The sequence below is a fragment of the Malaclemys terrapin genome, chromosome 10 (assembly GCF_027887155.1).
Source record: "Malaclemys terrapin pileata isolate rMalTer1 chromosome 10, rMalTer1.hap1, whole genome shotgun sequence".
Lineage (NCBI taxonomy): Eukaryota > Metazoa > Chordata > Testudines > Emydidae > Malaclemys > Malaclemys terrapin.
The window spans coordinates 1077935-1096535 of record NC_071514.1 but is presented as its reverse complement, the minus strand read 5'-3'; the positions used below and the strand labels follow the sequence as shown (position 1 = coordinate 1096535).

Here is an 18601-nt window from a genome sequence, read left to right as displayed (position 1 = left end):
ACATTTTTAGACTGTCTCTTTCTATAAGTCTATAATATAGAACTAAACTATTGTTGTATGTAAAGTAAATAAGGTTTTTAAAATGTTTAAGACGCTTCATTTAAAATTAAATTAAAATGCAGAGTCCACGTGCCATAGGCTGCCTACCCCTGACCCAAACTGTAATCTCCTCAAAAATGAGAGTTTGACGAGACCCTATTTTCCAATAAAAACCCAGTGACCGGCATGAATTATGCTGCCATCATGTAATTCTTTGACTGCCCCCCTCTGTATCAGCCTTTCCATGAGTGTGCTCAGAACCGACACCCGGCTGGTGGCCTGCCGTTATCCACAGCAGCCATTTTACCTTCTTTGGAATATTGGCATATCCACTTTTCCCCCAGTCCGCTAGAACCTGCCCAATGTTCCCAGATTCATCAGAGAGCCCCTGGGTCAGTTTTACCAGGAAGTCTGGAGGTCAGGGCATGGGACAAGGGCTCAGAAGATCTGGGTTCAGTGCCAGGCCTTGCCACAGATAGACTGACCTGCCTAAGCTCACACAGGATGTCTCTGGGCCTCAGAGGTCCCCTCTGTCCGATGTGGCTCACAGCCCTGCCCTACCTGCAGGGGCATTGGGAGCATACTTGGGGAGAGATCAGACACTTTAGTACAGGGGCCATGTGAGTGTGGTGTCTTTGTGGCCCACTGGGTGCTGTCTTGCTGTATCTCAGCCACTCGTACCCTTAGAAGAACCCTGTCTTTATTTTAGTAATTTCAGACGCACTTCTGGTTATTGTAATTAGCTCTATGACCCTCTTTGTCTTCAGTTCAGTAGTTCCCAATCTGCAGCCAGCACAGGCCCTGGACGTGCAGCCGAGGGGAAGGAAACCAGAGAAAATATAAACCAGTGAACTTCCCTTAAAACCAGGCCCAGCCCTTGCTGGGGACACTCTGGCCCAAGGGAGAGGGGCAGTTAATGAGGCCGAAGGGAAAGGGGAGGCCCCCAGCCTGGGGGTGGAGAGGGCTCCAAGGAAACAGGCTGAAAAGCTAGAGAGAGTAGAGACCACATCTGCCACCGAGCAAGAGAGGCAGCAGCAACCTGGGCGGCCTGGCTCCTGTACGAGAGTCCTGCCTGGGAGTGCTGCCCTTCTGCACCAGCCCCTCGGCCCCCGGGGGAGGAACATGCAGGGGAACCCCTAGTACGTTCTGCTTGGGCCTCGTCCGTCTGGAACACCAGGTGCACCGGGGCTCCCCGGCCCTGGCAGTGTCGTGTTCCCCTCGCCCCGCCTTGTGGGAGAAGGGAACTTAAGGCAGCTCACAAACCGTTCACACGTTTCGCTTTCTTGACCCTTCCTTGAAACCTGCCCTGGGTCCCCGTTCAGAATGAGGTGTTACGGGGCTGTGGGGAAGCTGAGGTTTTACTGCATCTCAGATGATGGCTTGGTTCATTATTCCTCCCCCCACCCCTGCACTGGAAACCCAGCACGCCGACAGCTCCATCAGGCGGAGCTGGCACAGAGCGTTAATGAAAGGTTGCGCTGGGGTTTGAGAGACCCAAAGGACTCAGCTTGTCCCAGGGACTGCTCCCTCTTGGGCCTACAGCTTAGCATGGGCTTTGATGTTTCCGAGGGGCTCAGCGCCACAGTACCTGGAGTGGAGCGCTCAGCACCTCTGAAAATCCGGCCCCGGTGTTCCAAGTTGGGCACCCAGAATCAGTGGTCACTCTTGAGAACGTTGGTCTCTGCGTTAGTGAAGCTGCTGTCCCAGAGCAGTGATCGGGGTGTGGCTGCTAGCCAGCACCTCTGTGCTGCTGCCCCCAATGACCCCAGACCGGCTTCCCTGCCTGGGCTTGTGGGGTGGGATGCAGCTCTTACAAAGGCTAACGAGCCCTTCTCTCTGTTCCTGCAGCCATGACCGCCTAGCCGTGGGGTGAGATGGAACGCTTCACCGACTCTGGAACTCAAACGGATGCAGTGGTGGTGCTGTCCCTGACCCAGGCCGCTGTCTTGGGCTTGGTGTCTGAGAACGAGTTCTTCGGCGCAACCATCAGCCCCGGAGGCTTCTTTCCAGGGCTAGGAAATGAGCTTGCAGACACGGCCACGGTGGAACCAGAGGATCCGGAAGGCGCTTACAGGCTGCAAAAGGAAGGCTGCGTCCCAGCCGAGGCGCCGGAGGAGGAGGGGCTGGAGGCAGAGACTCCATTTGAAAAACATACCCGGAGGAGGAAGCGGCCCCCGGTGAGGCTGGTGCCCAAGGTCAAGTATGAAAACCCTGCGGGTGCGGAGGAGGAGGCGGCGTACGAAGTGTCCGTCCCTGGCGACAGCAAGGAGGAGACGCAGAACAGCCACCCGCCCAGCCTCGAGGAGTCGGGCTGTGAGAAGACCGTGCAGAGCAGTGCCATGAAGATGATTGACCTGAGCGCTTTTGGCAGGAAGCCCCGGCGCCTGCGGCATCTGCACAGACACGTGCGGCAGGACGTGGGCCTGGGGAGTTACGACCCCGTCCAGGTTGGTTACGCTGAGGCCAGCGTGGCCGGGGCTCCGGCAAGCACCGGGCCAGAGGCCCTGGGAAGCGAGTGCAGCTTCGAGGCGAACGCTGCGTCTCTGGAGGCGCCCATGCCCGAGTCGCCAGAGCAGGGGAAGAGCGAGCAGGGCTTTGCGTGGCAGGAGCCAGCGGATTTTGACGCAGACGCAGCTGGAGTTCACACGGAGCGCAATAAAAAAGCCCAGCTGGACCGGCTGGACATCAACGTGCAGATCGACGACTCCTACCTGGTGGAGGCAGGGGACCGCCAGAAGCGCTGGCAGTGCCGCATGTGCGAGAAATCCTACACCTCCAAGTACAACCTGGTGACGCACATCCTGGGCCACAACGGCATCAAGCCCCACTCCTGCCCGCACTGCAGCAAGCTCTTCAAGCAGCCCAGCCACCTGCAGACGCACCTCCTGACGCACCAGGGCACGCGGCCGCACAAGTGCGACGTGTGCAGCAAAGCCTTCACGCAGACCAGCCACCTGAAGCGGCACATGCTGCTGCACAGCGACATCAAGCCCTACAGCTGCCACTTCTGCGGGCGGGGCTTCGCCTACCCCAGCGAGCTGAAGGCCCACGAGGTGAAGCATGAGAACGGGCGCTGCCACGTGTGCGTGGAGTGTGGGCTGGACTTCTCCACGCTGACGCAGCTCAAGCGCCACCTCTCCACGCACCAGGGGCCCACGCTCTACCAGTGCCTGGAGTGCAGCAAGTCCTTCCACTACCGCAGCCAGCTGCAGAACCACATGCTGAAGCACCAGAACGTCCGGCCCTTCGTCTGCACCGAGTGCGGCATGGAATTCAGCCAGATCCACCACCTCAAGCAGCACTCTCTCACGCACAAGGTGCGAGCAGCCGCTGAGCCCGAGGGCTTTCCCTGCCCCAGAGAGCAGGGGTGGGACCGGGGGAGGGGACGACTTCAGTTCCTTAGAGCTTTGACTGTCCCCACTGGGGGTCAGGATTAAGCAGGATCTAGCCCTTCGAGCTGGCTGTTGGTTTGCATTGATGACTCATTTGTTGGTAGGACAAAAGGACATCTGAGTTTCCAGGGGCCTGTGTGACCTCCTCTCCCTTTGGGGCGGGGGGGGAGGCTCTGGGATCTGCCTTCCTTGCTTGTGGGGTGGGGACAGTGCAATATGGGTGCTGTGGGGCTGGCCGGCCACTCTGTCACTCTGACCTTGGCCTGAGACTGGGGTGTTTTCTGCCTCTTAGGGGGAGCAATTCTCCCAGCTCAGCCCGTGTGCAAAGCAGAATGCAACACCCCTGGTCTTGGTCTTGGAGACCAGTCTGCCCTCTCATTCACAGTGCCCCTTCCCCAGAGGGCGGCTGGGTCTGCCCACGGGGCTCAGGCAGGGTGTAGCAGTCTGCATTCTGCCCCGGCCATGCCCTGTCCCCTGGAATGGACCGGGAGCTTCCAGCCAGCTGGGGCACCTGCAGCCCAGGCCCGAAGGGAACGGTTCTTACTCTCCTGCCAAAGGAGGTGCCGAATGCACCCAGAGGCACTTCCTGCTCTGCTGAGGGGGAGCCAGGAGTAAAGGGGGGCATGGGCAGAAGGATTCCCCACACAGGCTCTCCAGCCCCTGGGCTCAGCTCGCAGGGAAGGCGGCTGGGCTTTGGGGGGATCCCTGTGTCTGTTTCTGCAGAAGGCAAGGAAGGCTGGGGCGGGTGAGGAAACAGGAAAGATTTTGAAGGAGGTGCAGACAAGTTGATTGCACTGACGCTTTGTTCCTTATGCTCTGTGTCCTGTACAGCAGTTTATCTCAGGAGCAGAGAAACATCCTTAGATCCCCCCCGTCTCTGCTCCGTGCTCCTCACGGTCGCTGGGGGAGACTGATGTGCCGCTGAACGTGCCTGAGCTGGCCAGAGACGTTCTTGTGCTCCATGCAGGGAGCCTGCCGTTCAATGGACTAGGAGGGGGGGCCCCTCCCTGCAGTCCGTTGAGCTGGTCCCCACTAAATAGGCACGCTCCAATTCAGACAGTTCGCTTCAATTTGTGTGGTATTCGTCAGTGTGCTCCCGTTGTGCTCACGTTTCCTGTGACCCTTTCAGGGTGTGAAAGAATTCAAGTGTGAGGTGTGTGGGCGTGAGTTCACCCTGCAGGCCAACATGAAGCGGCACATGCTCATACACACCAGCGTCCGTCCATACCAGTGTCACATCTGCTTCAAGACCTTCGTGCAGAAGCAGACCCTCAAGACCCATATGATCGTGCACTCGCCAGTGAAGCCATTCAAATGCAAGGTACCCTCCAAAATCCTTCTGGGGCATGGCCCCTTCCTTGGGGCTGACGCCCATGCTTCACCTCTGCAGTGCACCAGCCAAACTGGGCTAAGGTGACCAGTGCCCCCCCCAGTCGCAGCACCAAACAGTTCAGCCTGGCTTGCAGTCTCTGCTCCGGAATAGCGGGGCCACAGTTCTGCACTGGGGCCTGTCCACAAAGCTGGGCGGGGAGTTTGAAGTGCACATGCCCGTTGAGCCCCTCACTTTCATGAGCACTAAAAGTCACACCCAGTCTCGCCAGCCCGGTGGGGGCGGAGGGATGAGACTAGTTCAGGTCTATGTGGAAAAGACGGGGCTTGCTGGGAAGCCCAGACCCTTAAGGCAGCCGGCGGCGGGGGCAGGAGGGGGTGATACCATGTGCAGCGACGGGGATGGGGCTTGGCTAATTGGTGGCCTGTTCCCAGGTTTGTGGGAAGTCCTTCAATCGCATGTACAACCTGCTGGGACACATGCATCTGCACGCAGGGAGCAAACCCTTCAAATGCCCCTACTGCTCTAGCAAGTTCAACCTGAAAGGCAACCTGAGCCGGCACATGAAGGTCAAACACGGGGTCATGGACATCAGCCTGGACAGCCAAGGTGGGTGTGGCGGCCTGCGGGGGCTCCTGGCCGGGAGGGGAATCCAGCATTGATGGGGCACCCACGAAGCTCTGGCCAAACCCTGCACAACGGCTCCCTCTGCAGGTGCCTTTTGGAGCCTGCAGGTCCCATTCTAACCTAAAAAACAACAGAGGGTCCTGTGGCACCTTTGAGACTAACAGAAGTATAGGGAGCATAAGCTTTCGTGGGTAAGAACCTCACTTCTTCAGATGCAAGTAATGGAAATTTCCAGAGGCAGGTATAAATCAGTATGGAGATAACGAGGTTAGTTCAATCAGGGAGGGTGAGGTGCTCTGCTAGCAGTTGAGGTGTGAACACCAAGGGAGGAGAAACTGCTTCTGTAGTTGGATAGCCATTCACAGTCTTTGTTTAATCCTGATCTGATGGTATCAAACTTGCAAATGAACTGGAGCTCAGCAGTTTCTCTTTGGAGTCTGGTCCTGAAGTTTTTTTGCTGTAAGATGGCTACCTTTACATCTGCTATAGTGTGGCCAGGGAGGTTGAAGTGTTCTCCTACAGGTTTTTGTATATTGCCATTCCTGATATCTGACTTGTGTCCATTTATCCTCTTGCGTAGTGACTGTCCAGTTTGGCCAATGTACATAGCAGAGGGGCATTGCTGGCATATGATAGCATATATAACATTGGTGGACGTGCAGGTGAATGAGCCAGTGATGTTGTAGCTGATCTGGTTAGGTCCTGTGATGGTGTTGCTGGTGTAGATATGTGGGCAGAGTTGCCACAGGACCCTCTGTTGCTTTTTACAGATTCAGACTAACACGACTACCCCTCTGATACCGTTCTAACCTAGGCTCCTGGTCCCCTGCTGTCCGCTAGGTAGGTGTGTGTGTGTGTGTGTCAGACCCACTACTGGGGGCTGCCCCACACGTGTCCCTGCAGCACAGAGGCTGTCAGGTGGAAGCTGGCGGTTCGAGCAGCTGGTTGGGGGCAGTTGAGGCTTCTGGTAGCATCAAAGGTGTATCTCCGCCTTCCCCTGCCTTTGGCCGGGGCTGAGGTGACTGTTAGGGGATGGAATTCTGTATTCCCAGCCTCTGGCCCTCCCTCCCCCAGGGAGGGCTAGATGCTTTAGCTGGCTGGTTCTGCTCAAGCGCTCTGCAGTGGAATAGCTAACGATGTTGCCATTTACTGGTCAGTATTAGTGTTCAGACTCTAGCCTCCAGCAGGAACAAGGAGCTGCAGCTCGGAGCTGTTGTTCCAAGCTGACTGCAGCCTCCCTCCATGGGCTGTACCTGGGCCATGGGTTCTCGTCTAGTGCTGTACGCCTGTTAACGAAAGCGGAGATTCTACTGAAAAACCATCGGCTTGGCCCCAGAAGTGCATTGTACCTGGGGTGCTGGCCCGTGTCTACTGCTGTAGTCACTCTGCACCAGAGACAGCAGCACACCATGGGGCAGCCCCTGTCCCACTGGGCGTGTGAGCCAGCTGATTGCCTGGCACTCGGGCACAGTGTTACGAAGTCTGAAGCCTGGGCCCTAGAGTGCAAAGCCATCTCCCACTGTCAGCTGCAGCACTGCACTGCCACTGCTCCAGGGCCTTGAAGAGACCTTGCAGGTGTGGGTCAGGGGCTGCCTCCTTTGCACCCCTTTCCTGGTATGCCAGCTCTGGACAGGCATGACGGCCTCCCCCTCCCTGGCTGTCCGCCAACGTGTCAGCCCCACCTGCCAGAAGCATCAGAGACGGTTGTCTAGCTCCCCAGCCTGCCGTGCGGTCCTGGGGGTTGGGGGCCAGCTCTCCAAGGTAGGTGGGGTGCCAGAAATGCCCTGCCCATGGCTGTGCTGCTGGGCCGTGCTCACTCTGCATCGCGCACGGCCGCCATGTCCTGCTCCATCCCAGCGTGTCACGTTGTTCCTAGATCCCATGATGGAACTGACCGGGGCAGAGCACACAGAGCTGGACGCCCAGCAGGAAATGGAGGAGTACGACGAGGAGAATGCCTATGACTACACAGGGGTGGGCAACCCCCCGGACGAGAACGCCCTGACGGAGCAGGCCATGAAGGAAATGGCCTATTACAACATGTTGTAGCTGAGACGGGGGCCAGGCCCAGCCAGGTGCAGGGCCACGAGAGGGAGTGACATGGGGAAAACAAGCTCCTGTCCCCCGTTGCAGCATCCAGAACCAAAAGCCAGGCTCAGTGGGGCCTGCCCCCTGGTGCTCAGCTGAGCCCAGGGAAGCTGATGCTCCATGGTGAAGGCTCTGAGCCCTGATGGTGCCAGGCTGGAGCTGGGCTGCAGGAAGTGGTCGCCTTTAGCCACTGGCTCCTGAGGCTGTCCAGGCTCGTGAGAGTGGGCCTGCCTCTCACCTGGGCCATCCCCTCTCAGGACCCCTTTTTGTGCCACCCCTCGCCTGGGGGAAGAGCAGAGAGCCCCGTGTTCATTCCTGCCTGCTCAGGCACTGGACCAGCCTTCAGTCTCCGCTGTGCAGTGGGAGCATAGTGCTCAGGCCGCGGCACCGGGAGGGAGCGCTGGCTCCTGGGCTCCACCCCGGGGTGCACTGGAAGAGATCCTCTCTGGCCGCCATACTTGAAGCCCGAGGTAGGGAAAGGCTTGGTCCAGAACCTGCTGAGCATTAATTATTCTACCTCCTCCCTAGTCTGCTGTGGTGGGGACTGCAGCCCAACCCTGGCTCGGAGACACTTGGACTCAGCCCGCAGCCAGTCCCACTTTATCCCCCGCTCAGCTCTGCAGCCGCCCCCCACCCCAGGAAGCAGCCATGCGTGGGAGGAGGGCTCTCTTGCTCTCCTCCCTTTGCCCACACTGGGGCCAGGAACACTTGCTCTGGCATCCCCCAGGAGTGGGAGGGAGAGCTGGAGCCGGCCCTGTACACAGAGAATATTTTCTTATTGACCCCGGGGGAGGCTCGGGGCTGGGCACTGTGTTAAAGGACAGACCTGTACAAAGCTGAGAAATGGTGGTATTTTGAAAGTAATTTATTTTTTTCAGATGCGCTGAGCAGTTAAAGGATAAATCCAGCCACCTTCCTTTGTAAAGCTGTGTAACTCGTGTGTGAGCAGGAGGCGCTGGTGGGGATGCAGGGCTCCTGGGGAGAGCACATCCTGCACAGGGACCTGCCTGGGCCAGAGGTGCTGTCACTCCCTGAAGGAAAGGGAGCGTCTTTGCCTGCTGCCCATGAAGATAGGCCTAGGGAACGCAACAGGGGGAGGCAGTGTCACTGCCCCAGGCTGCTGCTTGGGGAGGGGCTGGGGTGACTGCAGAGGCCCAGGGGGGCTGTGTCGCAGCAGATGCCAAGGGGGTTAACCCTGGGGGCAGCAGGTGGGGCTGTTACTCCTAAAGCACTGGGAACTCCAGGCTGCAGCCCAGCCCAGCCAGAATGGCGCTCTGCTGAAAGTCCCTGGCCCAAGAGGTGCAGGAACCAGCCCTGCCCTACGTGGAGGAGCCAGCAAGGCCCAGAGGGAGGGCAGCGGCTGGAAGTGTGTAGAAACAGCAGCTTAGGGAGGCCCTCTCCAGCCTTGCAGCCACTGCTGGCCTTTGCAACCCAGGTGGGGTGGGGGAAGAAGCAGAGACCTTGCCTCCATGCTACCCCCCTGCATGGGCTTGGGGCAGCAGTCGACGGCTAGAGTTATGGTCCAAGCAAGGCAGGCCCCATGCTAGCTGGCCACAGGCAGGGCAGCTGCTCCTTTGAGGGCTCCAGGGCTGAACACAGGGGAAGACTTTGCCAGTTTCCCATCTCCTGCCAGCTCAGGACAGTGCCAGCACAGAGGGAGCAGGCCCCAGCAGGGCAGTGAGCATACAGCTCCCCCCATGCCCCAGTGGAGGGGCTCAGGCTAGCCCACAACCCACCGAGCCTGCTAAGCACTGCCCAGGCCCTACACGGGGAGCTCAGCTCCTGCAGCTCTAGCTCTGAGGTCACTTTTTCCCCTGCCACAACAATGCCGAGGGACTCTCAAAGCAGCCCAAAAACTAGGTAGCAATTCAGCCCTAGCTCCCATTGCTGGCCCACATTGCTTGCAGGGGCCGGGGCGCTCCTCGCCCCCCCATGTCCCCACTTACCAGACAGCACCTGTCCAGCCTGCAGCGTTCACCCTGAAGCACGGCTGAGCCCAGGAAGAGGGAAGGTGGAGCAGGCTCTCTGACTGCCAAGGCAGCCGCTCGCTCCCTCCCGCATTCTCTACACGGCCTCTTTTAGGGGAGCTGCTCCGCGACTGGGCAGGCAGGCCTGGCCTGGGTGACAGTGGCCCATGCCTGTCCCTGAGCAGAGGGCAGCAGCAGTGGGCGCATAGCAGTCTCATTCAGGCAAAGCTCTCGGGTGCACTGGCGTTCCCTCGCTGGGAGAGCTGTTTAACAATCATTCTACATAACAGCCTTTAGCTGTGGGATTTCCCAGGCAGGGCTAGGGCCAGCCCCCAGCCTCCCCCTGGCTGGCTGCTAGCCTGGCCCTGCACCTATCCAAACAGCAGCTTTGGCTGGGGAAGGGGCTGCAGGCAGGGCTCTTACTGGAGGTGAATGCAGTCCGGGGTAACTTCCTGTGAGAGCTCGCTAGGGCCCCACAGCCCAGCCCAGGGGGACAGCGAGGGGAATTTGCCACCAGGGGCCAACAAGGCAACCATGGGGTGGGGGGGTGGAGTAGCTGCAACTTGCCAGTGACCTGTTAACCTTTTCTGGGCAGCACAGAGCAGGAGGGCAGCTGGGTGAAGAGGTTTATTAGCTACACTTGGCACCATGAGGTCAGAGGAGGTTACATAAATGAGGCACACGACTGGCAGCGCTGGCCACAAGGCCCTGGCACTTGCGCTCCTAGAAATACTTTAAAAAACACGTTATAAAAACTAATCTGAGTGTTCCTGGGCCCAGTCCATGAGCTCAGAGCAGCACTGCTCCTACCTGTTAAAAATGAGGTAAACTGCCTGGCTGTGGTGCCGCTACGGACGGACGGACACCCCCCACCCCCCCCAACAGCCCATCGCCTCTACTGCTTGCCCAGGGCTTTGTCCAAGTTGTTCTTGATTGTGTCCAGGAAGTCCGTGGTGTTCATGTAGTGCTCGTTCAGCTTCACGCTGAAAGACAAGGGCAGAGGGTCAGTGGAGACTGCCCCAGCAGCCTCTCCCACTGCCAGCGCAGCCCCTGCGAAGGCCGGCCTGGCTGACTGGGGAGGAGGGGGGACAGGCTACTGCAGCCACCTGCCCCGCATGGTAGCAAGAGCAGGGACCCCATTGTATCTGGTGTGTGAGTCAAGCCTCCAGCTCCTCCCAGAGACCCGGGGGCCCCATCCTGTCCCAATTCCCAGTACAAGAGCACCCCCACAAGCCCAACAGCTCCGGCTGCAGGTGCTGCAGACCCAGCTGGGACAAAGGTATCCCCCACCCCCTGCAGCACTGGCCTTCCCCGGGGTGCTGAAGGACTAAGGGTGCCTGCAGAGCGGGTGGGAGCTGGACAACGCAAAGGGGCGCAGCCCTGTGTGAGCAGAGCCCCAGCCCTGCAGGGAGCCAGGCCCCAGAGCACTCCCTCCGTGGGTCACTCACTTGCTGAGCCCGTGAATGCAGCCTGCGAGGTCCTTCGTCATAGCTCCACTCTCCACCGTCTCCACGCAGACCTTCTCCAGAGTCTGAGCAAACCTGGCGGGGAGACAGCAAGTCACAGCCTGTCCTCCCGAAGGCCCTCTGGTCTCGGGCTGGCCAAGGAGCTGTGTTACCCTGCCACGTTGGCCAGCCAGGCTCCTTCCACACAAGCGACCCAGGGCCTGGTACAGTGACAGGCCACATTAGCCCCCCACCAGCTGAGGCAAGGCTCCGGTCTCCTGTCCCCGCGCTCCGCCCCATTGCTTACGTCATGAGATCCGGGTTACTGTCCAGCTTGCCTCGGTGCTCCAGGCCACGCGTCCAGGCAAAGATGCTGGCAATGGGGTTAGTGCTGGTGGGTCGTCCCTGTGGGGGACAGAGCATCAGAACACCCAGCACCAGGGAGGCGCTGGGCAGCCCGCAGTAAGCAGTGCCCCCGCAGATCCCACCCCACACCTGGCAGGCTCACAGCCCCAGAGGGGGACACAGGCCAGTCCCCAGCCCCTCCCTCACCCAGAGTGTGAACACGGACTCTCCACTCACTGCCAAGCCCCCTCCCCTGGCACTGGGCACAGGCAGGGAGGGGCCCAGCTGCACCCACAGCCTCACAAAGTGAGTGCAGTGCCTGCAACGGGGGGAAGGGTAGGGGGGCACACCCACCTTCTGGTGCTCCCGGTAGTGGCGGGTGACAGTGCCATGGGCTGCCTCAGCTTCTATGGTCTTTCCATCCGGGCACACCAAGACAGAGGTCATCAGACCCAGGGAACCGAACCCTAGAGCACGAAGCAGAGTCCGGTCAGGAGCAGTCCCGGGAGGCCACCCTGGGCACAAAGCTGCCCTCCCCAGCCAGGCCGAGCAGGAGGGCCTCAGCCACCAGCCCCTCCCCACAGCAGGGGCTGAGCCAAAGCCGCTGGGTGTGGTGGCCCCCCCACTCAGCATTACCTTGGGCCAGGATGTCCGACTGGACGTCCCCGTCGTAGTTCTTACAGGCCCAGACGAAGCCGCCAGAGGATTTCAGCACCTGGGCTACCATGTCGTCGATGAGCCGGTGTTCATACCAGATCTTCAGCTTGTCAAACTCGGTCTTGTAGTGCCTGGGGAGCCGAGAGCGGGGTCACCGGGCGCAGCCAGAGAGACCCCGCGGTGCAGACAGGATGTGAAGTGCTGGGTACCCAGTAAACCCCTCTGCATCTCCCCAGACACGGGCTATAAACAGCTTCATGGGCCTTGGAAATAAGAGCACCAGGGCCAGGCCTCCAGCCAGGACCGCCCTGCAGAGAGCCACTCCTGCAGGGCTGCTACCACACAGTACACTGGTCCTGCCCTCCTCAGCAGGGGGCGCTGTAGGGAGTGGGGCAGGAGGGCAGTGCCAGGGCCCTCCCAGCAGGGCCCCTGTAGTGAGCAGGGCAGTACCAGGCCTCCCCAGCAGGGGCGCTGTAGAGAGTGGGGCAGGAGGGCAGTGCCAGTGCCACCACCCCCCCCCAGCAGGGGCACTGTAGGAAGCAGGGGCACTATAGGGAGCGGGGCAGTGCCAGGGGCCCCCCAGCAGGGGCGCTATAGGGAGCGGGGCAGTGCCGGGGCCCCCCCCAGCAGGAGCGCTATAGGGAGCGGGGCAGTGCCAGGGGCCCCCCAGCAGGAGCGCTATAGGGAGCGGGGCAGTGCCGGGGCCCCCCCCAGCAGGGGCGCTGTAGGGAGTGGGGCTGGGGGGCAGTGCCGCCCCCCCCCACCCCCAGCAGGGACGCTATAGGGAGTGGGGCTGGGGGGCAGTGCCAGGCCCCCCCCCAGCAGGGGCACTATAGGGAGCGGGGCCGGGGGAGGAGGGGGCGCGGCTCAGGGACTCCGCAGGGAAGGGCTCAGGACAGGTCGTGCCGTACTTGTCGAAGATCTCCTGGAAGATGTCTTTGAAGCGCCCATCGTAGGCCTTGAGGATGGTGTTCTTGGTGCTCATGTAGAGAGGCAGTTTCTTCTGGATGGCGTACTGGAAGCAGCTGTGAGCGAAGCCGGAGATAGACTGCAAGGGAGGGAGGGAGGGCCAGCCAGTGACTCCCTCGGCGCCAGCTGCAGGCGCCACGGGGCAGGGGAGAGGGCAGCTGAGTCTCTGGGCAGCTGCCTTTGACCGGGTCCAGGCAGCCCCAGATGGGCTCAGGACTCGTCTGGGCAAGGCAGGAGCAGGGCAGCGTCGCTCACCAGTTGCAGGGGGGGTGGGGAGTGTTAGGGTCACTTAGTCCAACTGCCAACACCCAAGGAGAGAAGGAGCCCGGCCCCCAGCCAGGGCTTGGCTCCCACACTCAGCCTACAGCCTCTGCCCATTCCCCGGCCCATACCCCTCATTGCAGCCGCGAGCTGGCTCCCCACGCAGCACATGCAGGGCTGTGCTAGGCCAGAAGGGGAGTCGGGCTGGGCTTCTGCTAGCCAGGAAGGGCACAGCCCCATGGGGAACCCTCACCCCCATGCCACGAGGGGCTGCCAGCATCAGCTGCTCCCGCCTCGCACCATCCCTGCAGCGCCAGGCCTGGAGAACACCCCGGCAGCGCCCGCCTGCCTCTCACCTCGTCCGTGTTGTACATGCCCATGCCGACACCCCCGCCAGGGAAGTTGTAAACCTCCCACTCCTTCACGGCACTGCCATCCTTGGGGGTGAACACCATCTTGAATGTCCCGGACCTGTCCACAACGAAGTCCGTGGCCTTGTACTGAACAGGAACAGGCCAAAGAGTTACGCTCAGCAGCAGCTGCACCCACCCACCTGCACTCGCTGCCAGCAACCCCCACCACCCCACATCAGCACCCCTAGGGCTCATGCCAGCCACCTGCTGCGCCATGGGCACACAGAGCCTGCTGCCATCCAGCCATCCCCGCCCAGACAGGGCCCCCCCCCCCAGTGGCAGGCTCACCTGGTCGCCATGGGCGTGTCTGCCGATGGTGATGGGCTTGGTCCAGCCCGGGACCAGGCGGGGAATGTTCTTGCAGATGATGGGCTCCCTGAAGACAGTCCCGCCCAGGATGTTTCGGATCGTGCCATTGGGGCTCTTCCACATCTTCTTCAGCTTGAACTCTAAAATCAAGGGGGAGTAAGACGTGCCATGGGCCCAGCCCCCCCCCCCCCCCACCACCAAACACACACACACCTTCACAGCACCCTCCCCCGCCAGGCACCCTGGCAGCCCAACCCCACTCCAGCCCCTGCAGCGCTAGCCGTGAGCCATGCCTCAAACTGGGGTGGATGTGTGTGTGTCTTGTTGCTGCTGCTCGCTGCCCAGGGTCACAGCTCAGTTCCTGCAGCCCAGCCCTGCTGCTCGGACCGGCTCCAGCCAGCAAGGCAGAGCTCTGAGCCCAGCGAGCGGAGAGCCCTGACCGCCTCCCGTGTCACTGAGCGACAAGGAGCCGGGCAGCACGGGTAGGCGTCACGCTGCCCAGGGGCTGCTAGAACCGCAGCATCTGTCTGCACCGGGGTCAGTGCTGGGACCCAGCCCGGGGGCAGAGCAGACAGAGGTGCCTCTGCCTGCCCCAGCCAGGGGCTCTGGGCAGCGCCAGAACCCAGAGGCTGGAGCTGCCCCTCCACAGGCCCCAGGAGCGAGTACAGCAAGGGGGAGGGGGGCAAGCGCCCCACAGAGAGCAGCCCAGCCCCCCAAGCCCAGCTCACATGGAGTCCGAGCCCCACTGCTCAGTGAGGTGTGGGCTCGCTGCCCAGCGTCCCCTGTCCCCCCCCTCCCTGGCAGCCTGCCCTCTGCACCTTCCACTCTGGCTTCATCGGGCGTGATGGTGGCGCACTTCACGGCCACACTGTACTTCTGGGTGGCCAGCGCCGAGTCGATGGTGACCTGGTCGTCCGTCTGGTCCCGGTTCGGCAGGCCCAGGTCGAAGTACTTCAGCTGCACGTCGACGTTGGGCAGGATCAGCTGGAGGGCAGGGTGGGGAGAGGGCGAGCTCAGTGAGGGGCACTGCGCGCCCAGCTCCCATTGGCACAGGGAGTGGGGCTGCACAGCGGGCTGTGTCCGAGCTGTCCCAGGGGCTGGGAACGCTGCTCCTGGAGCCACGCCCTTGCCCCGGTACAGACGCGCTGGGGCTGGGCGCAGGAAGCAGTGACGCCGCCTTGGTGCTGCCGCTCCCCTCCCGCAGCCTCGCAGAGCAGATGGGACCTGCCCTGCGGCTGGGGCCACTTCCGGCCTCTCTCACTCGCAGGAAGCTGCAAAGCCCATGGGGGGAGGTTCTCAGACACCTGCTTCCTGGCTGGGGACAGCAGCAGGATCGAGGGAAGCCAGGATCCATAGGGCAAGACTGCATCTTCTCCAGGCAGCTTCAGAAACCCCGGCGCTCCCACCAGCTCCAGCCGCTTAGACAAAGCCTGCGTTCTGGCCACGTTTGTGCTGCCAAAGCAGCGAGGGGAGCCGACAGCTCGCCCACAGGCAGCAGGGATGGGGGCATGGACCTGAGCTGCAGGTCTGTGTGAAACCTGGCCAGTCACCGTGCCTGCAGAGGACCCAGCATCAGGGGGCAAACGAGTCTCATCCCCTGGGTCCTATGCCACATGGGGGGGCAGGAAGGGCCGCCCCAGAGCTCTCCCACCCCGCAGACCACCTGCTGCCCTTGAGCACTACCTTCTCCTTGATGAACTCCCAGATGATCCGCGTCATCTCGTCCCCATCCATCTCCACCACCGGCTTGGCCACCTTGATCCGTTTGTCAGCATCTAGGCAGAAGCACCAGGGCTGTCAGAGAGGCTGTCCCTGACCCCAGCCATCTGCCCCCAGCTTGCAGTAGTGCAGGGGAGGTGGGCAGCCCAGCCTCCAGCCGAGGGAGCCCTGTCCGGGTTCATCTCAGCAATTCCCTGCCCTGATTCAAACCCACTGGGTTGCAGCCAGAGCTCCTTGAACTGAGAAGCCCCATGATCAGGGGCCAGATCCAGCTCTAACTGCCCCAAGGGAACCCATCAAGCCCCTGCCAGGCTCTTCCAGCAGCATGCGTCACCCAGGGACAGGGGCCTCTGGAGCCCAGCCAGCCCAAATTCTGCCTGGCCAATATGGGGCACACCCTCCCAGGGAGAATCACGCCTCCTCCCCACCACCCGCTGGCACCAACAGCCAAGGGCAAAGCACTGCTCCGCACGCCCAGGCGGTGACCTAGGGACACACGAACGGCCTCTCCGTGCGGCTCATTCTCTCCTGGGATCCAGGGCAGCAGCTGATCCCGTCTAAAGGAAAAGTGAATTAACCACATGCTGCGGGATTCTAATCCTGACTCCAGCCCAGGGCCTGCTGCCAGCTCCCTGCTCTAAGCCACGGACTTTCCCGAGCAGCGAGAACCCAGCCCTTCCACTCCCAGCACATGATCCCGGGCTCCAGCGCGCAGCGCGGCTGGGCAGAGCAGGGGAATGCACAGGCCTGGGCCCCCACACGGCCACGGGGAGAGACCCAGGGCTGATCTCTACAGCTCGCAAAGGGCATTAGCATGGCGAGCGCCTCCCCAGGCAGCTCCGGGCCCACGGCCAGCCATGGCACAAAGGGGCCTGTTCCGTTTCACAGCCCAGAGGGGTGAGGGGAGGGGACGAATGCAGAATTCACAGCAGGGGCCATCCAGAGAAGGCTTTTGGAAGCCCGGGTCTTCCCCCTCCTGCCCCCTGAAATCAGAGCTCTAGGCCAGGCCGAAGGGTCCGATGCCCTTGGACGACCTTAGAGGAGCAGGTTCCTTTCACACAGGTCACAAGCTGAACGGCCCAGAACCAGCTTCCCAAAGGCAAACGCTTCCCAAGAGGCTGCCAGCTGGCGCCCGCAGTGACCAGATTTACAGGCCTGACAGCAGCCCGGAGAGCCAGGCACGGTGCCCTGGGTCACACCAGAGCGGGGCAGCCAGCAGGACCCCAGAACCCAGCCGGGCCGAGCGGGAGGGACCGGAGAACAGTCTCCTGCTCTGAACGCAGGTTATGGGTGTCCCCTCACGCTGCTAGGACCCAGGCGTCCGGCGCTGCAGCCTAGGCCTAGACGGTCTGTCTGGACCACTGCTCCCGGGGAGCTCCCAGGACGGATTGGACCCGTTTGGCTCTGGAGCGAGGGATCTGCCAGACCCAGCCCGCCCCACTGAGCTCCCAGGCTAGCTGCAGCCGTTCTGGGAAGGCAGCTGCTGGTACCTATGGGCACAGTGGGCGAGAACCGGCTGAGGGCGCAGGTCCCAGCCCGCCCTGGAGCCCCGCAGGAATCCCACCTGCCACGGCCACTGTCCCCGCTCCGCTCCCCGGGAGCCGGCTCGGGCTGCCCGCTCCCCCGCCAGGGCGCACGGGCTGGCAGCGGCGCACGGGCTGCCCGTACCCTGGGCAGGAGCTCCCACCCCGGGCCCCCTTTCTCGCAGGACCCACGTCAGGATGCCAAGGAGACCCGACCCCCACCCGGCGGGGCAGACACAAGGCGGGGGCGGGCTGGGGGGCTCGGGGCCGCTCCCGGGGCGGGGCGGGGGAGACCCAGCCCCCCGCACAAGGCCGGCCACGGGAGGCCGGGCGGACCCCGGGGCAGACGGGCCCGGGCGGCCCAAGGTCACCGGCAGCGTCGGGGGAGCAGCGGGGGCCAAGGACCCCCCCCGGGCCGGGGGGCTGTGGGGGGGGGGGTCGCGCGGGGGCCCGGCCCCCCTCGGCCGCTGCCCTTCAAGTCACCCCGGGCCCCCGGCACAGCCCCGGCCCCGGCCCCGGACTCGGACTCAGACTCACAGTGGCGCCGCGGCGGCTGCGCGCCCGGGACCGGGACCGGGGCCGGGCCGAGGGCGAGGGCGGCGGGCAGGCGGCTCAGGCCGGGGGCGGCGCGGCGGAGCGCCGGGGCTGCGCCGAGGTAACGCGCCATGGCGGGACACGGAGCCGGGTTTTGCAGCGCGGGCCGCGGGCTCGGAGCGGCCGGGACACGTGAGCGGACCCCGCCCGGCCCGGCTCCTCCGCGCATTGGGCAGCGCGGCCCGGCACCTCCCCGGGGCGGAGCGCGGCCCCCGCCCGGCCCCGGGACCCCGGCGCGGCCGCTCCCTGCGCCACGTGCTGCCTTTGTTCCCGGCCCCGGGGGCCTCTGTCCCCCCCCGGACCCACCCCCCGCCGGGAACCCCCGGCCCGAGCGCCCCCCGGACCCACCCCCGCCGGGAACCCCCGTCCCCGAGCACCCCCTCTGCCCCCCCCCCCGGACCCACCCCCCACCGTGAGACCCGGACCCCAAGCGACCCCTCTGCCCCCCCGCCGGGAGACCCACATCCTGAGCCCTCACTGCCGGGAGACCCGAGACCTCCCCCAGATCGGGACCCTGAGTGGCCCGACCCCAAACCCCAAGTCACATCCTGACCCCCCTCCCCAGTTAGGCCCAGACCCCCAGATGTGCTCAGGGAGACAGGGACCATGGCCCCATCTCTGCCAGGTGATTTCACAGTCTGTTCATAACCTTCCCCCAGGACCATGGGGTGAACATCTGCCCCCCCCAATTAGTGCCTCCACTGCTGCTTCCGACCCCCCTGCCCCCCCAGCTCTCTTCTCCGGGCCACCCTGCCTGTATCTCCCCAGGGCCACGCTCCGGCCCAGCTCAGCCTTTTCCATCTCCTGTCTCTGGTTCTCTTCCTGGCAAGGAGCCCTGGGTAGGGGCAATGGGAGTCCCACCTCTCAGCCCCCTGCCCCAGCCTCTGTGCCCCCACCCCTGCTGGAACCATCTCTAGGACGGA

At 62.7% G+C, this 18601-nt stretch overlaps 2 protein-coding genes across 2 annotated transcripts in view; one reads left to right on the top strand and one right to left on the bottom strand.

Moving 5' to 3' along the window:
* Nucleotides 1–9965, top strand: part of ZNF710 (zinc finger protein 710) — a 48007-nt gene extending 38042 nt beyond the window's left edge. Inside the window, exons 2-5 of the mRNA XM_054041230.1 lie at nt 1888–3356; nt 4561–4752; nt 5196–5370; nt 7265–9965. Of these exons, the coding sequence (XP_053897205.1) occupies nt 1914–3356; nt 4561–4752; nt 5196–5370; nt 7265–7437 (1983 nt within the window). The 5' untranslated portion in view covers nt 1888–1913 and the 3' untranslated portion in view covers nt 7438–9965. The remainder of the gene's footprint in view (nt 1–1887; nt 3357–4560; nt 4753–5195; nt 5371–7264) is intronic.
* A 92-nt stretch (nt 9966–10057) lies between these two features.
* Nucleotides 10058–17771, bottom strand: IDH2 (isocitrate dehydrogenase (NADP(+)) 2). Its single transcript, XM_054041231.1, has 11 exons — nt 17622–17771; nt 15526–15617; nt 14661–14826; nt 13822–13982; nt 13477–13620; nt 12802–12938; nt 11870–12021; nt 11588–11700; nt 11196–11293; nt 10892–10984; nt 10058–10426 (listed from the first exon to the last, which is right to left on the bottom strand). The coding sequence occupies exons 1-11, from the start codon at nt 17749–17751 to the stop codon at nt 10339–10341; spliced, it is 1374 nt and encodes a 457-aa protein (XP_053897206.1). The 5' UTR covers nt 17752–17771; the 3' UTR covers nt 10058–10338.
* Nucleotides 17772–18601: the final 830 nt, after the last annotated feature.